The 22,185-nt window shown below is 37.0% G+C and overlaps 1 protein-coding gene across 1 annotated transcript; it reads left to right on the top strand.

Annotated features, from left to right (window-relative positions):
- The first annotated feature begins 1,300 nt into the window (after nt 1–1,300).
- Nucleotides 1,301–20,679, top strand: LOC130235720 (protein FAM222A). Its single transcript, XM_056466143.1, has 3 exons — nt 1,301–1,666; nt 6,263–6,366; nt 15,915–20,679. Exons 2-3 carry the CDS (start codon nt 6,282–6,284, stop codon nt 16,775–16,777), a joined length of 948 nt encoding a protein of 315 aa, XP_056322118.1. The 5' UTR covers nt 1,301–1,666; nt 6,263–6,281; the 3' UTR covers nt 16,778–20,679.
- Nucleotides 20,680–22,185: the final 1,506 nt, after the last annotated feature.

Here is a 22,185-nt window from a genome sequence, read left to right as displayed (position 1 = left end):
TAAGAATTCCCATAACATTAATAAGAGATTATGTGCTCACTGTAAATCTACATTATGATTTAGCCTCGCGGAATATTTTACTGTGACATTTAATTAAAGCTTAGAGGTAATCATTTCTCAGTGAATTGAGTTTAGTCAAGGTCTCGCTGTCCTCAGATGTGCAGAAAGCCTCTCGTCCTCTCAGAAATGTGCTCAGTATATGGCTGTCAGGCAAGATTTATTTACAGCTGGGAAGCGCCGTCTACATAAACAGCCAATATAGATTTTTTTTGTTTGACTGCAGATGCAATATCAGAGACTAGTCAAATCTGCTATATTTCTAGGAGTCGTTTATATACGAGTCTCTTTTATACTGTCAGGGAAAAGGTAAAGCTCATTTAACATGCATGTTATCATACTAAACACAGTGTCACAATCAGTGTTGGGTGTAAATAGTAACAAAATATGTAGTTACTTTAACAGTAGATAGTGCTGTCGCCTCACAGTAGGAAGGTCGCTGGTTCAAGCCTTGGCTGGGTCAGTTGGCGTTTCTGTGTGGAGTTCGGTGTGCATGTTCTCCCTGCGTTCGCGTGGGTTTTCCCTACAGTCCAAACACATGCAGGTGAATTGGGTAGGCTAAATTGTCCATGGTGTATGAGTGTGAATGAATGTGTATGGAAGCTGGAAGGGCATTCGCTGTGTAAAACATATGCTGGATAAGTTGGCGGTTCATTCCCTTGTGGTGACCCCAGATTAATAAATGAATGTTTAGGTCATTTAATTACTGTTACTTAAAATATAAGATAGTTCTGTATAAATCAGTTCAGAGAAGCAGAGTATACACTACCTGACAAAAGTGAGAAGTATGAGGTGATGTCAAAAAAAGTCGTTGATCTATTTGTGTTGAAGTAACTAACTGCAAGCATTGAGTGTTTTTATCGGTTTTATATTTTCTAAATGCGGATTTTAGTCACTGTTTTGGAGACAATAGATTATCCTTGAGATTTACAGACTGAAAATAATAAAATCCAATATTTATTTTAAAATTACATGACCTTTAAATGAGCAGCATTGAGCATAAGAATAGTTGCAAACTTAGAATATAATAATAAAAAATCAAGTTGCTAGAAGAATAATTCAATCACAAACGCACATGACTTCACTGCGCCTTTAAGAGTTTCCGCTCCGTTGCAGGGACGGCGTCATTCTAAATCCCGCCTCCTCTCGTCGATGATTGGTTCGCCCGCTGAGAAGCTGTGCTGTGATTGGCTGCGGCGCGGTTAGCGGACTCTGGAGCGTCGCGTCGCCGGTGTGTGATATCAGAAGCTGAGGACCAGAATTGGAGCTCCAGTCGGCGAAATCCTCTGATTGTCACACTATAAAAACACTCCATAAACCGGCGAACTTTCAGCAATCGGGCCTTTAATAGCTCCGTTAGGCCGTGAAACAGCGGCTGGGTGTGATTCTGTACCGTTACCGTTGCTCGGATGGATGTAGTGGCGGATACACCGTGAAGCAGGTGCATTTGAAGAAGAAGAAGAAGAAGAAGAAGATGATGATTAAGATAATGATGATGTTAATGATGAGGAGGAGGTGATGAAGTTCTGTCACACCGGAGGATTACTGAGCCGCTGCTGACTGATGGATTCTGCTGCTTTTAGCGGACACTTCAGAGCTTCAGTTCAGGGTAAACACACACACACACACACACACACACACACACACACACACACACAGCTCCGCACCGTCTGTCAGACAGATCCTATAACTCAGACATTGTTTACAGTCATTGAAGTGTGTTTATCAGCTGTGTTAAGCGCAGAGTTACAGTTACAAATATAAATATATGTTGTGCTCATTACAGTACATCATCAAAAATGTATGAATCCTTAATACAGATTGATTATGAAGAAGATGATTTTAGATGATGATGATGAAGATGTTGGTGATGGTGGTGAATGTGAATATGATGATGATGATGTTTTTTGATGAAGAAGGTGATGTTGGTGAATGTGATGATGATGATGATTATGATGTTTTTTGATGATGATGAGGAAGAGGAGGAGGAGGAGGAGGATTGTTGTTGAAGACAAAGAATATGTGGGTGATTGGTGGTGAATGTGAGTACTCAATTCAATTAACCTTTAGAATACCAAATCAGAAACTGAGTGTGTGTGATATCATTAGCATAAACACACACACACTCCGTCTAACTAGCTAAAGCTGATTATTTCTCTGGATTTGAATCTTCTTACAAACATTTGGGTTAATATAAGTACACAAGTCTGCTCTCATGGTTTTTGAATATTTTAATGAAGAAATCATTCGTCTTTTAAATATGCATGTCGGTGTTTCTCTTGAAGGAAAAGCGAGGTGTTTCTGCTGTATGTTGTCACACAGGTGATGTATGCTGGTGTTGGTTTGCTTCCCATCTGCCTCTCGCAGTGTTTATTCATTCTGAGAGCCGCAGAGATTGATGACATGCTGAGAGATTGATTAACACTGTCATGTGCTTCGTCCACATCTCACACACGTGCGGCTTCAGTCGGCTGTGCTTCACCTGAGATGCATGAAATGCTCACTAAATCACAGCTCTTCTTCTCAGCTGTGTTGTCTATTGCTGTGTCCCAATTCGCATACTGTTCGTCCTAAATAGTATTTGAAATTAGAATTGGTATGTCCCAAATCGTAGTATGTTGAAAAGAGCATGCCAAAGGTTCTCGGATGGTTTACTATTATAAAAATTTTAAGTGTAGAAGCGTCCATACTCTAACTGCTGATATTTCCCACAGTACATTGTGCATTGGATGTGAGTTTGATTAGAACTACAAACACGGGTGAAAAGTGTAAGCAAACTACAAACATGGTGGAGGCACAAGACCAACTGTTAAGTAGAGAGGCTTCGGTGAAGATGTTTGTATGACTGTTAACTAGCACACTAGAACATATTTAAATCGTGTTTTCTGTGTCATATTTCATCTGCAACAACAATACTGAACTTATATAACAGTGGTCACCAAACTTATTCCTGGAGGGCCGGTGTCCTGCAGATTTTAGCTCCAACCCTAATCGAACACACCTGAACAAGCTAATCAAGGTCTTATTAGGTATACTTGAAGTTCCCAGGCAGGTGTGTTAAGGCAAGTTGGAGCTAAACCATGCAGGGACACCGGCCCTCCAGGACTGAGATTGGTGACCCCTGGTATATAAAGATGTGTTTGAACATTAACATCTACATGCATATTTATCCAAACACCTGAGGATTCACCTGCTGCTTCTCCAATAAGGTAGGAAATTAAATACGACAGAAATGTGGATGATTGACAGGGCTCTAAACTAAACAGCATAACGATCTTTTAATGAGGAAGTAGTATGTCCCAAAGCTTACATACTCTTCTGTTGCACACTCAAAAGTGTGTACTTTTCCTTTACAAGAAAAAAAGTACATACTTTTAGGGTGTAGTGTAAGTACGCAAATTGAGACGCAGCTATTTCTTCTACTGGATGGAGAACTAATGTGGGCTGGGGTTGATTATCTCAATGGCCAATTGATTAGATGATGGACCCTCTTTAAAAGAGTGTTAGGGGAGAACGGGGCACAACGTAATACTTTTTGGTTTGGGTCAGATAATAAACAAAGTATTGGGGTTAGACAAACCATTTGTTTTTTACCAACAAAACACAAGTCTCTCCTACAAATGAGCACTGAAATGATGATCGCCGGACCTGTGGTTTCTGTGCATTATTGCCAAAAGTGCCAGGAGTAAAAATGTTACTATTTACCCCACCTGCGGGGCAAGTTGTAACAGACAGGGGGTTACTTGTAACACGTGCTTAAAAAGGCAGATTACACACAGTTAATTGAAATTTAGTTTGTTTTAAATATTAGCTATATTTTCTCTGTTCCTATTTATTTTTTTATTCTACATAGCACAGTATGTTTATTTATTTATTGGATAAACACATTTGTATTATTATCCATTATTATACAATGCATTTAGTTGTTGTGTTTGCAATAAAATATTTTTTTTGTCTACCAAAAAAAAATTTATTTCAAAAGTTCTCAAAATTACACTCAAAATTAAAACATATTGTGTTCGTTTAATTGGTGTTCAACAGTGTGTGGCTTAATTGTAACACCCTGTTACAACTAACCCCGCCGTGTCGTGTTTTCTTCAAAACCGGCTGGCAGTCACTGTGTTATTTACATCTTTCTAAATAGTTTAATCGTTTAGCCTAGAAGACAGTAATCACAACAATATAAGATTTCACGTTCACACCTTCACAGATTTTTTTTAAATAACAAAAATTGACTATAATAAAAATACTTTTATGCTGTGAAAATGGTGTAGCGGCATTATTGCTTTAAGCCGCTATCGCGGTAAGGGTAAACAATGACGCGTGAGTCCGCTGTGAATCCTTTTTCTCATGTTTATTTCATCACATCTTGTGCCATCAAATCAGTGAAATAGCTCGTTGTTCTTCAGTAGCACCCGTCACCACAAACAAACTCACGGTCTGAAAATTGTTTCCTCTTCCCCTTCCTACTCCACCTACTACCTGGCTTCCTTAAATCCCAATTTTGACAAAATAAAAGTCTTCATTCACAAAATCACAACAATAAAGCTAATACTTAAACATGAATAATATACGAATACAAAATACAAAATTCTCAAATCTAAATACAATAATTATCAAATGTAAACTTAATAATAATAATAATAATAATAATCGTATCATCCAACCAACCCATTTAGTCCAAACATAATAATAATTAAAGAAAGAAATGGCTCCAACAAATGGTTTCTCCTGTGTTTCTCATCTGAATTTCGCCGAACTTCTTCAATAATTTGCAGGAAGACATCTGCCGACACTGTGGTGAAAACCTCATGCCATGGTTAACCCGGAGCAAATACTTTAAAACTCTGTGTTACATTTAACCCTGCATTACCCTGCTCCCCTATAGCATGTTTAATAGTCATCAGCATCCTAAATCTTTGAAATTATTTAATATTCAGATTTTTTTTTAAATGTGTGGACATTTATATGTATTTATGTATGTATTATATCATTTTTGCATCAAATTACAAAAAATTAATTACTGCTTGTGCGAGTTATTTGTAATAAAAACCATAAAATCCATAAAGGACTTCTAGAGGTATCCATAATCCTGGACCAGGCCGTATCCTGAGCAGATGCTGTGACGATCATGGAGGAGTGGAGAGCGTGAGACTGATTCCTGAAAGACCACAGTGACTGATAAGTCTCTGTATTGATCCCATGAGCCTTACTAACTGGGGCAAGACAGTAACTCTGACATGATTCTCTCCTCTGGCTGCCGTTATCAGTCTCACACTATTGTTTTCCTCTTTCTGAACGTCTTGATGACACCATCCTGGAGTTTTTCTGTCATTATTTCAGCCAATAGGGTTGTAATATTATGATTTATTGTGCTCTCCCATTCACTGCGCTCTGAGTTCACCAGCTATGACCACTACTGCTGCTGAGAAACACGCAGATGTGAAAAGGCTCTATTATGGTTTGCTTTTGGTGGATCTCATGTGAGGGATGATTTGATGCCAGCTCCATGCTAATAAACACCAGTCAGAGAAGAGATGTTGTTATTTTGAGTAAAGCAATCATAGGCCTTGGATTTTTATCAAACATAATAACAATAATGATGAGCTCGGATACAGTTGAAGTCAGAATTATGAGCCCTCCTGTATATTCCCCCCCTCCCAATTTCTGTTTAAGGCAGAGCAGATTTCTTCAGCACATTTCTAATCATAATAGTGTTAATAACTCATCTCTAATAACTGATTTATTTTATCTTTGTCATGATGACAGCACATAATATTAGACTAGATATTCTTCAAGACACTAGTATTCAGCTTAAAGTGACATTTAAAGGCTTAACTAGGGTAATCAGGGTAAAGTTAGGGTAATTAGGCAAGTCATTGTATAACAGTGGTTTGTTCTGGAGACAATCCAAAACTATTATTGCTGAAGGGGCTAATAATATTGACCTTAAAATGGCTTTAAAACTATTAAAAACTGCTTTTATTCTAGCCGAAATAAAACAAATAAGACTTTCTCCAGAAGAAAAAATATTATAGGAAATACTGTGAGAAATTCCTGAATCTGTTCAACATCATTGAAATCAACGAAGGGTGAATAATTTAGGCTTCAACTGTAGATCGTTTAGACTGAATACTGCAATATTTGAGATAAAAAGGATGTGTTTTGATGGTGTTTGCTTGCTTGTGTGTGTGTGTGTGTGCAGATTGCTGAAGGCCTGCACCATGCTGGCTTGTCTGCAGAGACAGAACCAGCAGCAGCAGCAGTTCTCCTGTGCCACCAGGATCCGGGAAACTCCACAGCACACCAGTAAGAGTTCACACTTCACCAACCAGCCATTCCTTAGCAACCGTTGCCATGCATCACCATATTAAATGAGTATTTGCTGTGATGTGAGTCAGCAGCTGTGTTTCCATCCTGTTTTATGCACGTTTTGGATTATGACGTAAAAAAGCTTGATGGAAAGGCCAAGATGTGCATACATATTGCGCACTACTGAGTAGGATCGACTTTTTATTTGATTAGACAAAATGTGCGTAAACTACACTGTAAATTAGCAGTTTCCCGTATTTTGTGATTAATGTTTTTATTTTTTATTTCCCCCTCATTTACTTCTGCTTTCGAATGTCGTTATGGGATCTTGATCTTTCTTCCAACAACTTTTATCCTTGAAAAATCCATCTTAAACCAGCCTAGGCTGGTTGGCTGGTTTTAGCTGGTCAACCAGCCTGGTCTTAGAGGGGTTTTGGCCATTTCCAGGCTGGTTTCCAGCCATTTCCAGCCTGGTCTTAGCTGGTCAGGCCTGGAAATGACCAGCTAAAACCAGCTTGGCCAGCCTAGCCAGGCTGGGAGTCCAGCCAAAACCAGTTATGTCCAGCTTAAACCAGGCTGGTCTAGCTGGTTTTAGCTGGACTTAGCTGGTCATTTTCCAGCCTGACCAGCTAAGACCAGGCTGGAAATGGCTGAAAACCAGCCTGGAAATGGCCAAAACCCCTCTAAAACCAGCCTGGTCGACCAGCTAAAACCAGCCAACCAGCCTAGGCTGGTTTAAGATGGATTTTTCAAGGATAAAAGTTGTTGGAAGAAAGATCAAGATCCCATAACGACATTCGAAAGCAGAAGTAAATGAGGGGGAAACACACACGCACACACACACACACACACACACACACACGCACATGCACACATGACTGAGAGTTTAAATGTAAATCTCTCAGCAGATTCAGAAGCGCTCTGGTTCATCTCTGAGATTCATCTTTTAATGTGTGTTAATATTAATAATGAGTCTAGACTGAGGTTATTAGGTTTGTGTGTGTGTGTGTGTGTGTGTGTGTGTTGGAGCAGATTTGAGACTGATGAATCTCTCTCAGACGAGGCCTGCTCAACCTCTGCTCTGCTGAACGCTCATCTCTCAGTCTGAGGGTGGATTCTGATTGGCTGTCGGTGTGTTTGTGGTTTGCTCTAGTGAGTTCCTCCTCCTCTGTGTCGCTGCAGTCAGGCAGTGAACTTTACCCTTGGAGTCAGATCAGTTATTAAAACTTTATGGTTTTAATTATGTGCGATCAGCCTTTAATCTCCTCAGATCTATGAGTCCTGTTATCAGGCCATCGGATCTCCATCATACAGCTCACACACACACACTCACTCACACACAGATCCAGCACACGTCGCTGCGTTTAGAGGCTCACATTCTTCAGGGTAGAGATCTGGGGCCGGTACCATGAAGCTGGATTAGCCAGTTAAGGTTTCAGATTAATTTGCACCAATCCTGGGTTTTAGGTACCGTGAAAGAAGCTTGGCTTTGGTCTTTTTTTTTTACCATGGTAACTTACACTGCATGGCTGCTCTGGGTCAACTTATGTTTGTTTTTACTCTGACCACCTTGTGTTAAGCAGAAAACAAGGGTTGAGTTACAGTTTTTAATATAATAACAAAGAGGTTTTCCTAAAATAATTGGTCTCACAGAGTCATTATATACTGCTATATCCCCAAAAAAAAAGCATTGTATCGGAATCTGTTTTGGTATCGGAACCGGTATCAGAACCAGTATCAGTTTTGGTTTTGTTTTAATATCTGAATTGGTATTGGCACCTGTATCTGTATTGGTATTTATATTGGTATTAGAATCGGAACCGGTATCATTATTGGTATTGCTACTGGTATTGGCATCAGAACCAATACCCTTAAAAATACCTTAAAAGATATTTTGTTGCCAGATTTGCACAGTTAAAATACAGTAGTAACATTTAACAGCCATTTTGTGCCATAATTGTAATGTTAAAATATGCTAGAAAATGTAAGACATTTTGTTGCCAGATTTGTACTGCTAAAAATACAGTAAAAACCTTCAAAGATATTTTGTTGCCAGATTTGTACTGCTAAAAATACAGTAAAAACCTTCAAAGATATTTTGTTGCCAGATTTGTACTGCTAAAAATACAGTAAAAACCTTCAAAGATATTTTGTTGCCAGATTTGTACTGCTAAAAATACAGTAAAAACCTTCAAAGATATTTTGTTGCCAGATTTGTACTGCTAAAAATACAGTAAAAACCTTCAAAGATATTTTGTTGCCAGATTTGTACTGCTAAAAATACAGTAAAAACCTTCAAAGATATTTTGTTGCCAGATTTGTACTGCTAAAAATACAGTAAAAACCTTCAAAGATATTTTGTTGCCAGATTTGTATCGTTAAAAGTACGGTAGAAACCTTCAAAGACAATTTGTTGCCAGATTTGTACCGCTAAAAATACGGTAAAAATCTTGAGAGACATTTTGTTGCCAGAATTGTACCATTAAAAATGCGGTAGTATCTTAAAATACCTTTTTGTTGCCAGATTTGTCTTGTTAAAAATACTGTGCAAACCTTAAGAGATATTTTGTTGCCAGAATTGTACCATTAATATTACGGTAAATACATTTTATTTCCAGATTTGTACCATTGAAAATGCGGTAGTATCCTTAAGACATTTTTGTTGCCAGATTTGTGTCGTTAAAAATACAGTAGTAACCTTAAAAGACATTTTGTTGCCAGAATTGTACCATTAAATATATGTTATAAACCTTCAAAGACATTCTGTTGCTAGATTTGTACCATTTAAAATGACGGTAAAAACCTTAGAAACATTTTGTTGCCAGGTTTGTACCATGTAAATTACGGTAAAAACATTTTGTTGCCAGATTTGTACCATTTAAAATTATGCTAAAAACCTTAAAATCATGTTGTTGCCAGATTTGTACCATTTAAATTTATGGTTAAAAACATTTTGTTGCCAGATTTGTACCATTTAAAATGTAAGATTAAAAACATTTTGTTGCCAGGTTTGTACCATGTAAATTACGGTAAAAACATTTTGTTGCCAAATTTGTACCATTTAAAATTATGGTAAAAACCTTAAAATCATGTTGTTGCCAGATTTGTACCATTTAAATTTATGGTTAAAAACATTTTGTTGCCAGATTTGTACCGCTAAAAATACGGTAAAAACCTTGAGAGACATTTTGTTGCCAGAATTGTACCATTAAAAATGCGGTAGTATCTTAGACATTTTTGTTGCCAGATTTGTCTTGTTGAAAAATACTGTGCAAACCTTGAGAGACATTTTGTTGCCAGAATTGTACCATTAATATTACGGTAAAAACATTTTGTATCCAGATTTGTACCATTGAAAATGCGGTAGTATCCTTAAGACATTTTTGTTGCCAGATTTGTGTCGTTAAAAATACAGTAGTAACCTTAAAAGACATTTTGTTGCCAGAATTGTACCATTAAATATATGGTATAAACCTTCGAAGACATTCTGTTGCTAGATTTGTACCATTTAAAATGATGGTAAAAACCTTAGAAACATTTTGTTGCCAAGTTTGTACCATGTAAATTACGGTAAAAACATTTTGTTGCCAGATTTGTACCATTTAAATTTCTGGTTAAAAACATTTTGTTGCCAGATTTGTACCATTTTAAAATTAAGATTAAAAACATTTTGTTGCCAGAATTGTACCGTTAAAAATACGGTAGTAACCTTAACAGACATTTTGTGCTAGCATAATTAAAAAATATAGTAAAAAACCTTGAAAGATATTTTATTGCCAGAATTGTGCCATTTAAGATACGGTAAACCTTTTAAGACGAAGGACCGTACTCCTAAAGGTAGACTGCTGCACATTTTCTGATTTGCCAGTCAGCACATGTACACCGTGAGTTATTTCACGGCTCTGTAATGCTCGCTGACTGATTCGATAAGCACTTTGACATTTCAGGCTAAAGCAGCAACCCTGTATTTAAGCATATTTATTCATTCTGATCCCCCATTCTCAGATTTCCCCAATCGGCGTGAGTGTTTCTGAGCTGCGGGACCCTCCACCTCGACTCTTTCCTTCATTTTAACCACTCAATTTATTCCCTTTATGAGATGGATCTTGTAGATTGAATCATTTTCACAGTTGGAGGCTCATTGTGGGCCGGGAATGAAATGAAGTCCCAAATCGATCTCAGACGGGAACAACGTGAGCTCGGCTTCGCGTGTCGCTCAATGAAGCCAATGCGTTGTGTTCACATCTCTCTCTTGTTTTCCTAGACATCCTTCAGTTGTCCACCCCTCGCTGACTTTGATTGACCGCCATGTAATCTTTCCTAATTTCAGCACTTTTCTGTTCATGTCAGAAATTCCATAAAGGTGTCATTTCCATCATATTTTCTTGCCGGCAGATTTACCGCTCAGAAATAGAGCACTTTTTTTCCCCACCTTCCTTGTGTTGCATGAAACTAAACAGCCATGAAATTGCCTGAATAATGGTGTTTAAATCCAATCTCAGTTTGTCGCTGCTGCTTTCCCACATGCTCCACTCGCTGTAGGCCGTTTTCATTTTAAAGCCACTGCATTTGTAGCCATCTCACAATTGTCTATTGTAAATATATACAGTTGAATTATTCGCCCTCCTTCATATCTCAGTTTCTGATTAACAGAGAGATTTTTCAACACATTTCTAAACATAATAGTTTTAATAACTCTTCTCTAATCACTGATTTCATTAATATATAATGTGGGCTGTGTTTATTGTGATGATAGCATAAAGAGCTCACTGGTGTCTAGATGTGTGCTGATATTCAATAATTCAATATATCTTGATAATGCACATATAGTGGGCACTTCAAAATACCATGAATAATTTATTTATTTAAACTTGTAAAGTGCTTTGAGGAATATTCAGATTGTTGTATTAGCAGCACTAAACGTTGATTATGTAATTTTGTTGCCAGATTTGTACTGCTAAAAATACAGTAAAAACCTTCAAAGATATTTTGTTGCCAGATTTATACTGCTAAAAATACAGTAAAAACCTTCAAAGACAATTTGTTGCCAGATTTGTAATGTTAAAAAATACGGTAGAAACCTTCAAAGACAATTTGTTGCCAGATTTGTAATGTTAAAAAATACGGTAGAAACCTTCAAAGACAATTTGTTGCCAGATTTGTACCATTAAAAATGCGGTAGTATCTTAAAAGACATTTTTGTTGCCAGATTTGTACTGCTAAAATTACAGTAAAAACCTTCAAAGATATTTTGTTGCCAGATTTGTACCGCTAAAAATATGGTAAAAACCTTGAGAGACATTTTGTTGCCAGATTTGTACTGCTAAAAATACAGTAAAAACCTTCAAAGATATTTTGTTGCCAGATTTGTATCGTTAAAAATACGGTAGAAACCTTCAAAGACAATTTGTTGCCAGATTTGTACCGCTAAAAATACGGTAAAAACCTTGAGAGACATTTTGTTGCCAGAATTGTACCATTAAAAATGCGGTAGTATCTTAAAAGACATTTTTGTTGCCAGATTTGTACTGCTAAAAATACAGTAAAAACCTTCAAAGATATTTTGTTGCCAGATTTGTACCGCTAAAAATACGGTAAAAACCTTGAGAGACATTTTGTTGCCAGATTTGTACCATTGAAAATGCGGTAGATTTGTACCGTTAAAAATACGGTAGAAACCTTCAAAGACATTTTGTTGCCAGATTTGTACCATTGAAAATGCAGTAGATTTGTACCGTTAAAAATACGGTAGAAACCTTCAAAGACATTTTGTTGCCAGATTTGAACCGCTAAAAATACGGTTAAAACCTTGAGAGACATTTTGTTGCCAGAATTGTACCATTAAAATGCGGTAGTATCTTAAAAGACATTTTTGTTGCCAGATTGGTCTTGTTAAAAATACTGTGCAAACCTTAAGAGATATTTTATTGCCAGAATTGTACCATTAATATTACGGTAAAAACATTTTGTTTCCAGATTTGTACCATTAAATGTATGGTATAAACCTTAAAAGACATTCTGTTGCTAGATTTGTACCATTGAAAATGCGGTAGTATCCTTAAGACATTTTTGTTGCCAGATTTGTGTCGTTAAAAATACAGTAGTAACCTTAAAAGACATTTTGTTGCCAGAATTGTACCATTAAATATATGTTATAAACCTTCAAAGACATTCTGTTGCTAGATTTGTACCATTTAAAATGACGGTAAAAACCTTAGAAACATTTTGTTGCCAGGTTTGTACCATGTAAATTACAGTAAAAACATTTTGTTGCCAGATTTGTACCATTGAAAATGCGGTAGTATCCTTAACACATTTTTGTTGCCAGATTTGTGTCGTTAAAAATACAGTATTACCCTAAAAGACATTTTGTTGCCAGAATAAAGTATAAAAAGCTCACTGGTGTCTAGATGTGTGCTGATATTCAATAATTCAATATATCTTGATAATGCACATATAGTGGGCACTTCAAAATACCATAAATAATTTATTTATTTAAACTTGTAAAGAGGAATATTCAGATTGTTGTATTAGCAGCACTAAACGTTGATTATGTAATTTTGTTGCCAGATTTGTACTGCTAAAAATACAGTAAAAACCTTCAAAGATATTTTGTTGCCAGATTTGTAATGTTGAAAATACGGTAGAAACCTTCAAAGACAATTTGTTGCCAGATTTGTACCATTAAAAATGCAGTAGTATCTTAAAAGACATTTTTGTTGCCAGATTTGTCTTGTTAAAAATACTGTGCAAACCTTAAGAGATATTTTGTTGCCAGAATTGTACCATTAATATTACGGTAAATACATTTTATTTCCAGATTTGTACCATTGAAAATGCGGTAGTATCCTTAAGACGTTTTTGTTGCCAGATTTGTGTCATTAAAAATACAGTAGTAACCTTAAAAGACATTTTGTTGCCAGAATAAAGCATAAAGAGCTCACTGGTGTCTAGATGTGTGCTGATATTCAATAATTCAATATAATTCAACATGAGGGATAATCATTTTGACTTCTTCTGAATAAGCGTTTTTTGCTAAAGTAACCTTTTTTTGGCAGCTTAAATATCAACATCACGATAATAATACCGTGATAAAAACATCATGTGATACTAGCACACGTGGCACTTCTGCCCTCATTATAGCGCAGATAAACACTCCAAACAGATGCAGGATCTATATAAAGCTGTGCTTCCAATTCGCTGCTTCATAGCTTTAATTTGGCAAGCACCCGTATCCTGTATGCTAGTCGATTTCTCAAGCAAACGCCATGAAATGAATTCCACTCAAGCCTTGAAAACAGAATTAGCTCCTCTCCCGTCCCCCTCTTCATCTCATGGTTTTTCCTCCTGATTTCCCAGGGTAATCCAATTTTGTCCTGAAGAAAGACCAAATTAATTTCATAATGCACTGATCAAACGTTGCCCGAGGTGTCTCCCTGCGCAAAATGAGTTTCGGGAGAGATGCAGATGTCTGCGGATGAAGGAAATCAGGAGACTGAGAGCGCTTCAATATATCCTCCGGTTTATTGGCCGATTTTTCTTGCGTGCCATCTGATCATTTCTGCTCATCCAGTGTTCATCGCTCTTCTGTATTCATTGCTGAACACCTCCGGCACGAGAGGCGCTCTGTTGGACAGCATCAGCTCACATTGGAAACATCATTGTTTTTCTGATGAGTGTTTGCATTGGCGGACTAGTAGAACTGCACGATATACAGCTGAAGTCAGAATTATTAGCCCCTCTGTTATTCTTTCCCCAATTTCTGTTTAACAGTGAGAAGATCAACACCTTTCTAAACATAATAGTTTTAATAACTAATATTTTCAAATATTTAGCAAATGATGTTGAACAGATTCAGGAATTTCTCACAGTATTTCCTATAATAATTTTTCTTCTGCAGAAAGTCTTATTTGTTTTATTTCGGCTAGAATAAAAGCAGTTTTTAATAGTTTTAAAGCCATTTTAAGATCAATATTATTTGCCCCCTTCAGAAATATTAGTTTTGGATTGTCTCCAGAACAAACCACTGTTATACAATGACTTGCCTAATTACCCTAACTTTACCCTAATTACCCTAGTTAAGCCTTTAAATGTCACTTTAAGCTGAATACTAGTGTCTTGAAGAATAACTAGTCAAACTTTTACTTTTACTTATATATATACATACATACATACATACACATATATATATACACATATATACACATATATATATACACATATATGTATACACACACACACACATATATATATATATATATATATATATATATATATATATATATATATATATATATATATATATATATATATATATATATATATATATATATATATATATATATATATATGTATATATATATATGTATATGTATATGTATATATATATATATATATATATATATATATATATATATATATATATATATATGTGTGTATGGATTTGTAGAGGTGGATATCTGCATAAGTGATAAATAACCGATCAGAAGCATTGATGATGAATACAATAGAGCAAAGATATAGATATAATAAGCAGTGATTTATGAATTCTGTATATATATATATATATATATATATATATATATATGTATGTGTATGTGTATATATATGTATATATATATATATGTATGTGTATATATATGTATGTGTATATATATGTATATATATATATTTATACACACACCCACAGTGAAGATGATAGTGTTATTTTTCAGTTGATTATTTAGTTTGTTTTATCTGAATATTGTACTCTACTCTCAGACAGTTAGAATTCATAAATCACTGCTTATTATATCTATATCTTTGCTCTATTGTATTCATCATCAATGCTTCTGATCGGTTATTTATCACTTCTGCAGATATACACCTCTACGAATCCATCACAATCAGTCTAAAATTATGAATTCTTTCTTAATAGAACCATTCATTTAATCAGTTGTTATTATACTCAATATTGTAATTTATTACACGGCTGTCTGGGATACTGGATTCTGATTGGTCAGTCACAACCTTCCAAGGTCTGTTATTCCCAGATAACAACTGCTGAATAACACGGACTCATTCGGGAACTGAGAGTCATAATCAGTCAATATGTTCACATCTATATTTGTATGCTCGTCGCAGCTGTTTGGCGCCGTCTAGTGACTGAATAATGTGCTGGTTAGTGTATACTCCATCAGCTGTTTTCATTTCTGTCAACTTTGCATTTAATCAATGAATTAACAAACTATTATGCCTCAGATCAAAGTTTGGTGTTTATTTTTGTATATTTTGTGCCAAGTATCCGTGCAATAAGCAGGATAAAGTATCCGGATGGTTGTTTTTCACAGAGTAAACCCTTTAGTTTATGCTGTTGTTCTACCATGACGTGGCAGATATAGAAACTGTTCTGTTCGGTCAGTCACCTGCACCATCATGATCTGATGTGAAAACAGAACTGATTCTGAACTTTTGAAAGTTCTTTTCTCCTTTAGAGAAAGAATCAGGATGCATCTGTTTGGTTCTCACACCTCTACCATTTACCCTCTACATCTGTGTGTCCGCAGATGATCTGACCCCTGCGTGCCCTCCTCGATACCCTTCTGCGGCCGATCTGGACGCCTACATGCAGAGGACGTCCCACAGCCCGCTGACCATCCGGATCTTCCCCTCCAGCATCAGAGTCCCGCAGCACAAGCAGATCAACAGAACCGTCAACGGGCTGGACACCAGACTCAACCCCTATCCGCATCAACACCCTCGCAGATACCAGGGCCTGCTGGCCGTCGCCAAAACACACGCGCAGATTAAAGAAGTATTAAAGAGTCACGATGGAAAACTAACCAAATTCTCTCCAGTCCAGCAGGCGGCGGCTCCGTATGCTCCGCTCCAGCACAGAGAGTATGTGGCCCAGCACACCACCCGCCCGTCCAACCCTTCCATACTAGCGTCCTGCGCTGATGCAGGATTAGCGGTCACTCAGAGCGGACACTACGGAGCTGTTTTACCCACACAGAGTGCAGATGTTGCCGGTTCGGATTATTGCATGCATCAGCACCAAACGCATGGCGTCAGAATCTCTCCCGAGGTCTGCTACAGAACTCAAGGCAAACTCTCATCGTCTCCTGCAGTGCGTGAGTTTTCAACCGGACAGTTTTTGGCTCCCGCTTGGCCTGGTGTTCTGGTGACTCCGGACAGTGAGTGTTTTAAGCCTCCAGCGCTGCCCGCCGACGGCTCCACAGGTCTAGGAAAGCGTCCGGTGTCGTACCCCTGCTTTCCTCGCGGCCTCAGCAGCAGTCTGCGGTCTCTGGAGAGCCTGATCAGCGGGATCCATCCGGCCTGCATCAAGGAGCGCATGCTGGGCCGAGGGTTTGAGAGCATCCCGCCACTAGTGGAGCCTCCACACACACACATGCAGCTGCACAGATAGGACAAGAGGACGACATAATCCTTACATGTGGAGTCGTGTGTTCACCCTGTGCTGTTGGGGACTTCTTCATTCACTCTTTGAGGCTTAATGCTTTGGAATTTTTCACAATCTCAACAATATACACAGACTGACCCCCCTTTGGTTATGTTGGTGCTGTTTTTGACCCCATAATAATGCATAATTAGATGCTGTCATGGCTTTACAATCAATAAATGTGATTATAATGGAAGTCAGTGGGGTCAAAAGCAGTCCCCAACATCACCAAAGGGGAGTCAATCTAAACAACACACAAGGGTTAATGTGCTTTGCATACCATACTTTTTGATCATTAACTCTTTCTCCACCACCATTTTTTTTAAAGTTGCCCATCACCACCAACATTTTTGGGGATTTTCACCTAAATTTCACATTCAAGTTTTATCACCAGTTCAATAGGTTACAATCTAGTTCACTAGAAGTCTAGTTCTAGTTCACTAGTGTTGAGCCAGTTGCAAGGGTAGCCCAGGTACACATAGATAGAAAAACATGCGGCCACATGGCACAGGGTGGGAAAAATCTTTATCAAAATCATCTTCACTTTTTAGATCGTCTATTTTGCTCCTAGACGACCCAGAGGTCCCTTAACACGTTCAGGACATGCATTAGGGCACATACCGTACTACACCTAAAACACAGATTGCTGTAAAAACTCATTAATGGCAGGCAATCGTTATCTCCTGAATGTGAGGGAAAGAATTAATGCTACTGTGTTCTTCTAGCTGTGCTTTTTTAGAACGGCTGCAGACACGCCCCTTTTTGAAATCTACACGATCATTACTAGACACGCCCTTTTTTGATATGGCCATTATCATTACTAGACACGCCCCTTTTTGATATCTCTATCTCCAGTATCATTATTAGACACGCCCATTTTGTTTATTATCATTACTAGTCACGCCACTTTTTAAATAAAAGCATTATCATTACTAGACACGCCCCTTTTTGATATCTCTTGTCTCCAGTATCATTACTATCTAGCTGTGCTTTTTCAGAACGGCTGCATTGTGCAGATCTACAGCTTTTTCTCAGGCCTCTTTTGGTATGTCCTTTATTATGACTAGACACGCCCCTTTTTAAATGTCCGTTATGCTTACTAGACACGCCCCTTTATCGTTACTAGACAACCCTCTTTTGATCTGTCCTTTCTAATTACTAGACACGCCCCTTTTTGATTCTACGCTATCATTATTAGACACTCCCTTTTTTTATATGTATACTATAATTACTAGACACGCCCCTTTTGGTATGTCATCATGATTACTAGACATGCCCTTTTTTAGGTATCTCCATTGTCATTAATTGACACACCCCTTTTTGATATCTCCAATATCATTACTAGACACGCCCCTTTTTGATATAACATCATTACTAGACACTCTTTTTTTATGTACTTATTATCATTACTAGACACGCCCCTTATTGATATCTCTATTACCGTTATTATACACGCCCCTTTTTAGAACGTTATTACTAGACACGCCCCTTTTTTAAATCTACACGATCATTACTAGACATGCCTTTTTTTGATATGGCCATTATCATTACTAGACACGCCCCTTTTTGATATCTCTATCTCCAGTATCATTATTAGACACGCCCCATTTTGTTTATCATCATTACTAGTCACGCCACTTTTTAAATAAAAGCATTATCATTACTAGACACGCCCCTTTTTGATATCTCTATCTCCAGTATCATTAGAAGACACGCCCCATTTTGTTTATCATCATTACTAGTCACGCCACTTTTTAAATAAAAGCATTATCCTTACTAGACACGCCCCTTTTTGATATCTCTATCTCCAGTATCATTATTAGACACGCCCCATTTTGTTTATCATCATTACTAGTTACGCCACTTTTTAAATAAAAGCATTATCATTACTAGACACGCCCCTTTTTGATATCTCTATCTCCAGTTTCATTATTAGACACGCCCCATTTTGTTTATCATTACTAGTCACGCCACTTTTTAAATAAAAGCATTATCATTACTAGACACGCCCTTTTTTGATATCTCTTGTCTCCAGTATCATTACTAGACACGCCTCTTTTCATATCCATCACCTTTCTCATTATTAGACACGCCCCATTTTGTTTATCATCCTTACTAGTCACGCCACTTTTTAAATAAAAGCATTATCATTACTAGACACGCCCCTTTTTGATATCTCTATCTCCAGTATCATTATTAGACACGCCCCATTTTGTTTATCATCATTACTAGTCATGCCCCTTTTTAAATAAAAGCATTATCCTTACTAGACACGCCCCTTTTTGATCTCTTGTCTCCAGTATCATTACTAGACATGCCTCTTTTCATATCCATCACCTTTATCATTATTAGACACGCCCCATTTTGTTTATCATCATTACTAGTCACGCCCCTTTTTAAATAAAAGCATTATCATTACTAGACACGCCCCTTTTTGATATCTTTTGTCTCCAGTATCATTACTAGACACGCCTCTTTTCATATCCATCACCTTTATCATTATTAGACACGCCCCATTTTGTTTATCATCATTACTAGTCACGCCCCTTTTTAAATAAAAGCATTATCATTACTAGACACGCCCCTTTTCGATATCTCATGTCTCCAGTATCATTACTAGACATGCCTCTTTTCATATCCATCACCTTTATCATTATTAGACACGCCCCATTTTGTTTATCATCATTACTAGTCACGCCCCTTTTTAAAAAAGAGCATTATCATTACTAGACACGCCCCTTTTTGATATCTCTTGTCTCCAGTATCATTACTAGACACGCCTCTTTTCATATCCATCACCTTTATCATTATTAGACACGCCCCATTTTGTTTATCATCATTACTAGTCACGCCACTTTTTAATAAAAGCATTATCATTACTAGACACGCCCCTTTTTGATATCTCTTGTCTCCAGTATCATTACTAGACATGCCTCTTTTCATATCCATCACCTTTATCATTATTAGACACGCCCCATTTTGTTTATCATCATTACTAGTCACGCCCCTTTTTAAAAAAGAGCATTATCATTACTAGACATGCCCCTTTTTGATATCTCTTGTCTCCAGTATCATTACTAGACACGCCTCTTTTCATATCCATCACCTTTATCATTATTAGACACGCCCCATTTTGTTTATCATCATTACTAGTCACGCCACTTTTTAATAAAAGCATTATCATTACTAGACACGCCCCTTTTTGGAACTAGACAAGCCCGCATTTATATCTCCAACATCATTACTAGACACGCCTCTATTTAATATCTCTGTTAGTTAGACACGGCCCTTTTTGATGTTCATCTGCAGTATCATTACTAGACACACTCCTTTTTGATATCTCTGTATTCGTATCATTATTATACACGCCCCATATTGTTTATCATCATTACTAGTCACGCCACTTTTTAAATAAAAGCATTATCATTACTAGACACGCCCCTTTTTGATATCTCTATCTCCAGTATCATTATTAGACACGCCCCATTTTGTTTATCATCATTACTAGTCACGCCCCTTTTTAAATAAAAGCATTATCATTACTAGACACGCCCCTTTTAACTAGACACGCCCGTTGTTATATCTTCAACATCATTACTAGACACGCCTCTTTTTAATATCGCTGTTAGTTAGACACGCCCCTTTTTATGTGTCCATCTCCATTATCACTGCTTGACACGCCCCTTACTGCTGATTGGCTGCAAGTGTGTTTTGGGATTCTGTGGTTTTTCAAATACTGTGCACTTTTAACACAGGAATCCATTAGCATTATATACGTTATTCCTTCACTTTTATTTATTTATTGATCTCTGGTGTGTGTGCGTGCGTGTGTGTGTGTGTGTGTGTGTGTGTGTGTGTGTGTGTGTGTGTGTGTGTGTGTGTGTGTGTAAAACGACACAATCTGGGCTCCACATTTAAAAGTGCAATTATAATATGGTCAGACGAGCCTCGCCGTGATGATTCTGTGAATATTTACTCTGTGTGTGTGTGTGTGTGTGTGTGTGTGTGTGTGTGTGTGTGTGTGTGTGTCTGTGTCTGTGTGTGTGTGTGTGTGTGTGTGTGTGTGAGACCATCTCAAATCTGAAGATTGTCCAGATAAATATAATTTAGGAATGTTTTCTATTTCGGTCTGTTTGTCGTTATTTTAAACCGCATGACATCTGCACACGCTCATAACAAGTCATGAATGTACAGTGGGGGAAATAAGTATTGACCACGTCACCATTTTTCTCAGAAAACATATTTCCAAAGGTGCCGTTGATGTTGGTAACAACCAGAGAAATCCAAAGAAAACAGTATTAGTCATATTATTTATTAAATTACCCATAAATTGTACTTTATTCACGTTTACCACTTAACCCAACCCTCACAGTAATGTAAAATCAGTCTTTATTGTACAGTGTCAGGCTGAATTTATGTGAGTATCTGCAGCTGTATTCCTTCTAGACTTTATTCTCAAACACGTTAATCATCATTTAATAATCATACCACTAGAGTTTAGCTATTTACTGACTCATTACTCAGACAGTCACACAGTTTCAGTGTTTTTTGGTGTTTTATCCTCAGCTGAACTCAGACTCACTCTCAGGATCGCCATCGTGACTGTGAGGAATCCAGAAAATGACCGACTGCGCACGCGCGCCCTCTGCTGCTACTGGAGGGAATCACTGCAGTCTAGATGGGATACAGCTGCGGATACTCTCATCAATATAACATTTTTATGACACTTATTATTGTTTCAACATTACTGTGAGGGTTCAGAGTTGGGGTGGACGTTAATAAAATACAATTTATGGGTAATTTAATAAATAATATGAATAATACTCTGTATAATTACTGTTTTACATTACTGTGAGGGTTCAGAGTTGGGGTAGACGTTAATAAAATACAATTTATGGGTAATTTAATAAATAATATGAATAATACTTGTATAATTACTGTTTTACATTACTGTGAGGGTTCAGAGTTGGGGTAGACATTAATAAAATACAATTTATGGGTAATTTAATGAATAATACTCTGTATAATTACTGTTTTACATTACTGTGAGGGTTTAGAATTGGGGTAGACGTTAATAAAATACAATTTATGGGTAATTTAATAAATAATATAAATAATACTCTGTATAATTACTGTTTTGCATTACTGTGAGGGTACAGAATTGGGGTGGACGTTAATAAAATACAATTTATGGGTAATTTAATGAATAATATGAAATAATACTCTGTATAATTACTGTTTTACATTACTGTGAGAGTTCAGAGTTGGGGTGGACGTTAATAAAATACAATTTATGGGTAATTTAATGAATAATATGAAATAATATTCTGTATAATTACTGTTTTACATTACTGTGAGGGTTCAGAGTTGGGGTA

This window comes from Danio aesculapii, chromosome 10 (genome assembly GCF_903798145.1).
Source record: "Danio aesculapii chromosome 10, fDanAes4.1, whole genome shotgun sequence".
Lineage (NCBI taxonomy): Eukaryota > Metazoa > Chordata > Actinopteri > Cypriniformes > Danionidae > Danio > Danio aesculapii.
Note: the sequence above shows the minus strand (reverse complement) of the source record. Positions and strands in the feature narration are given on the sequence as shown.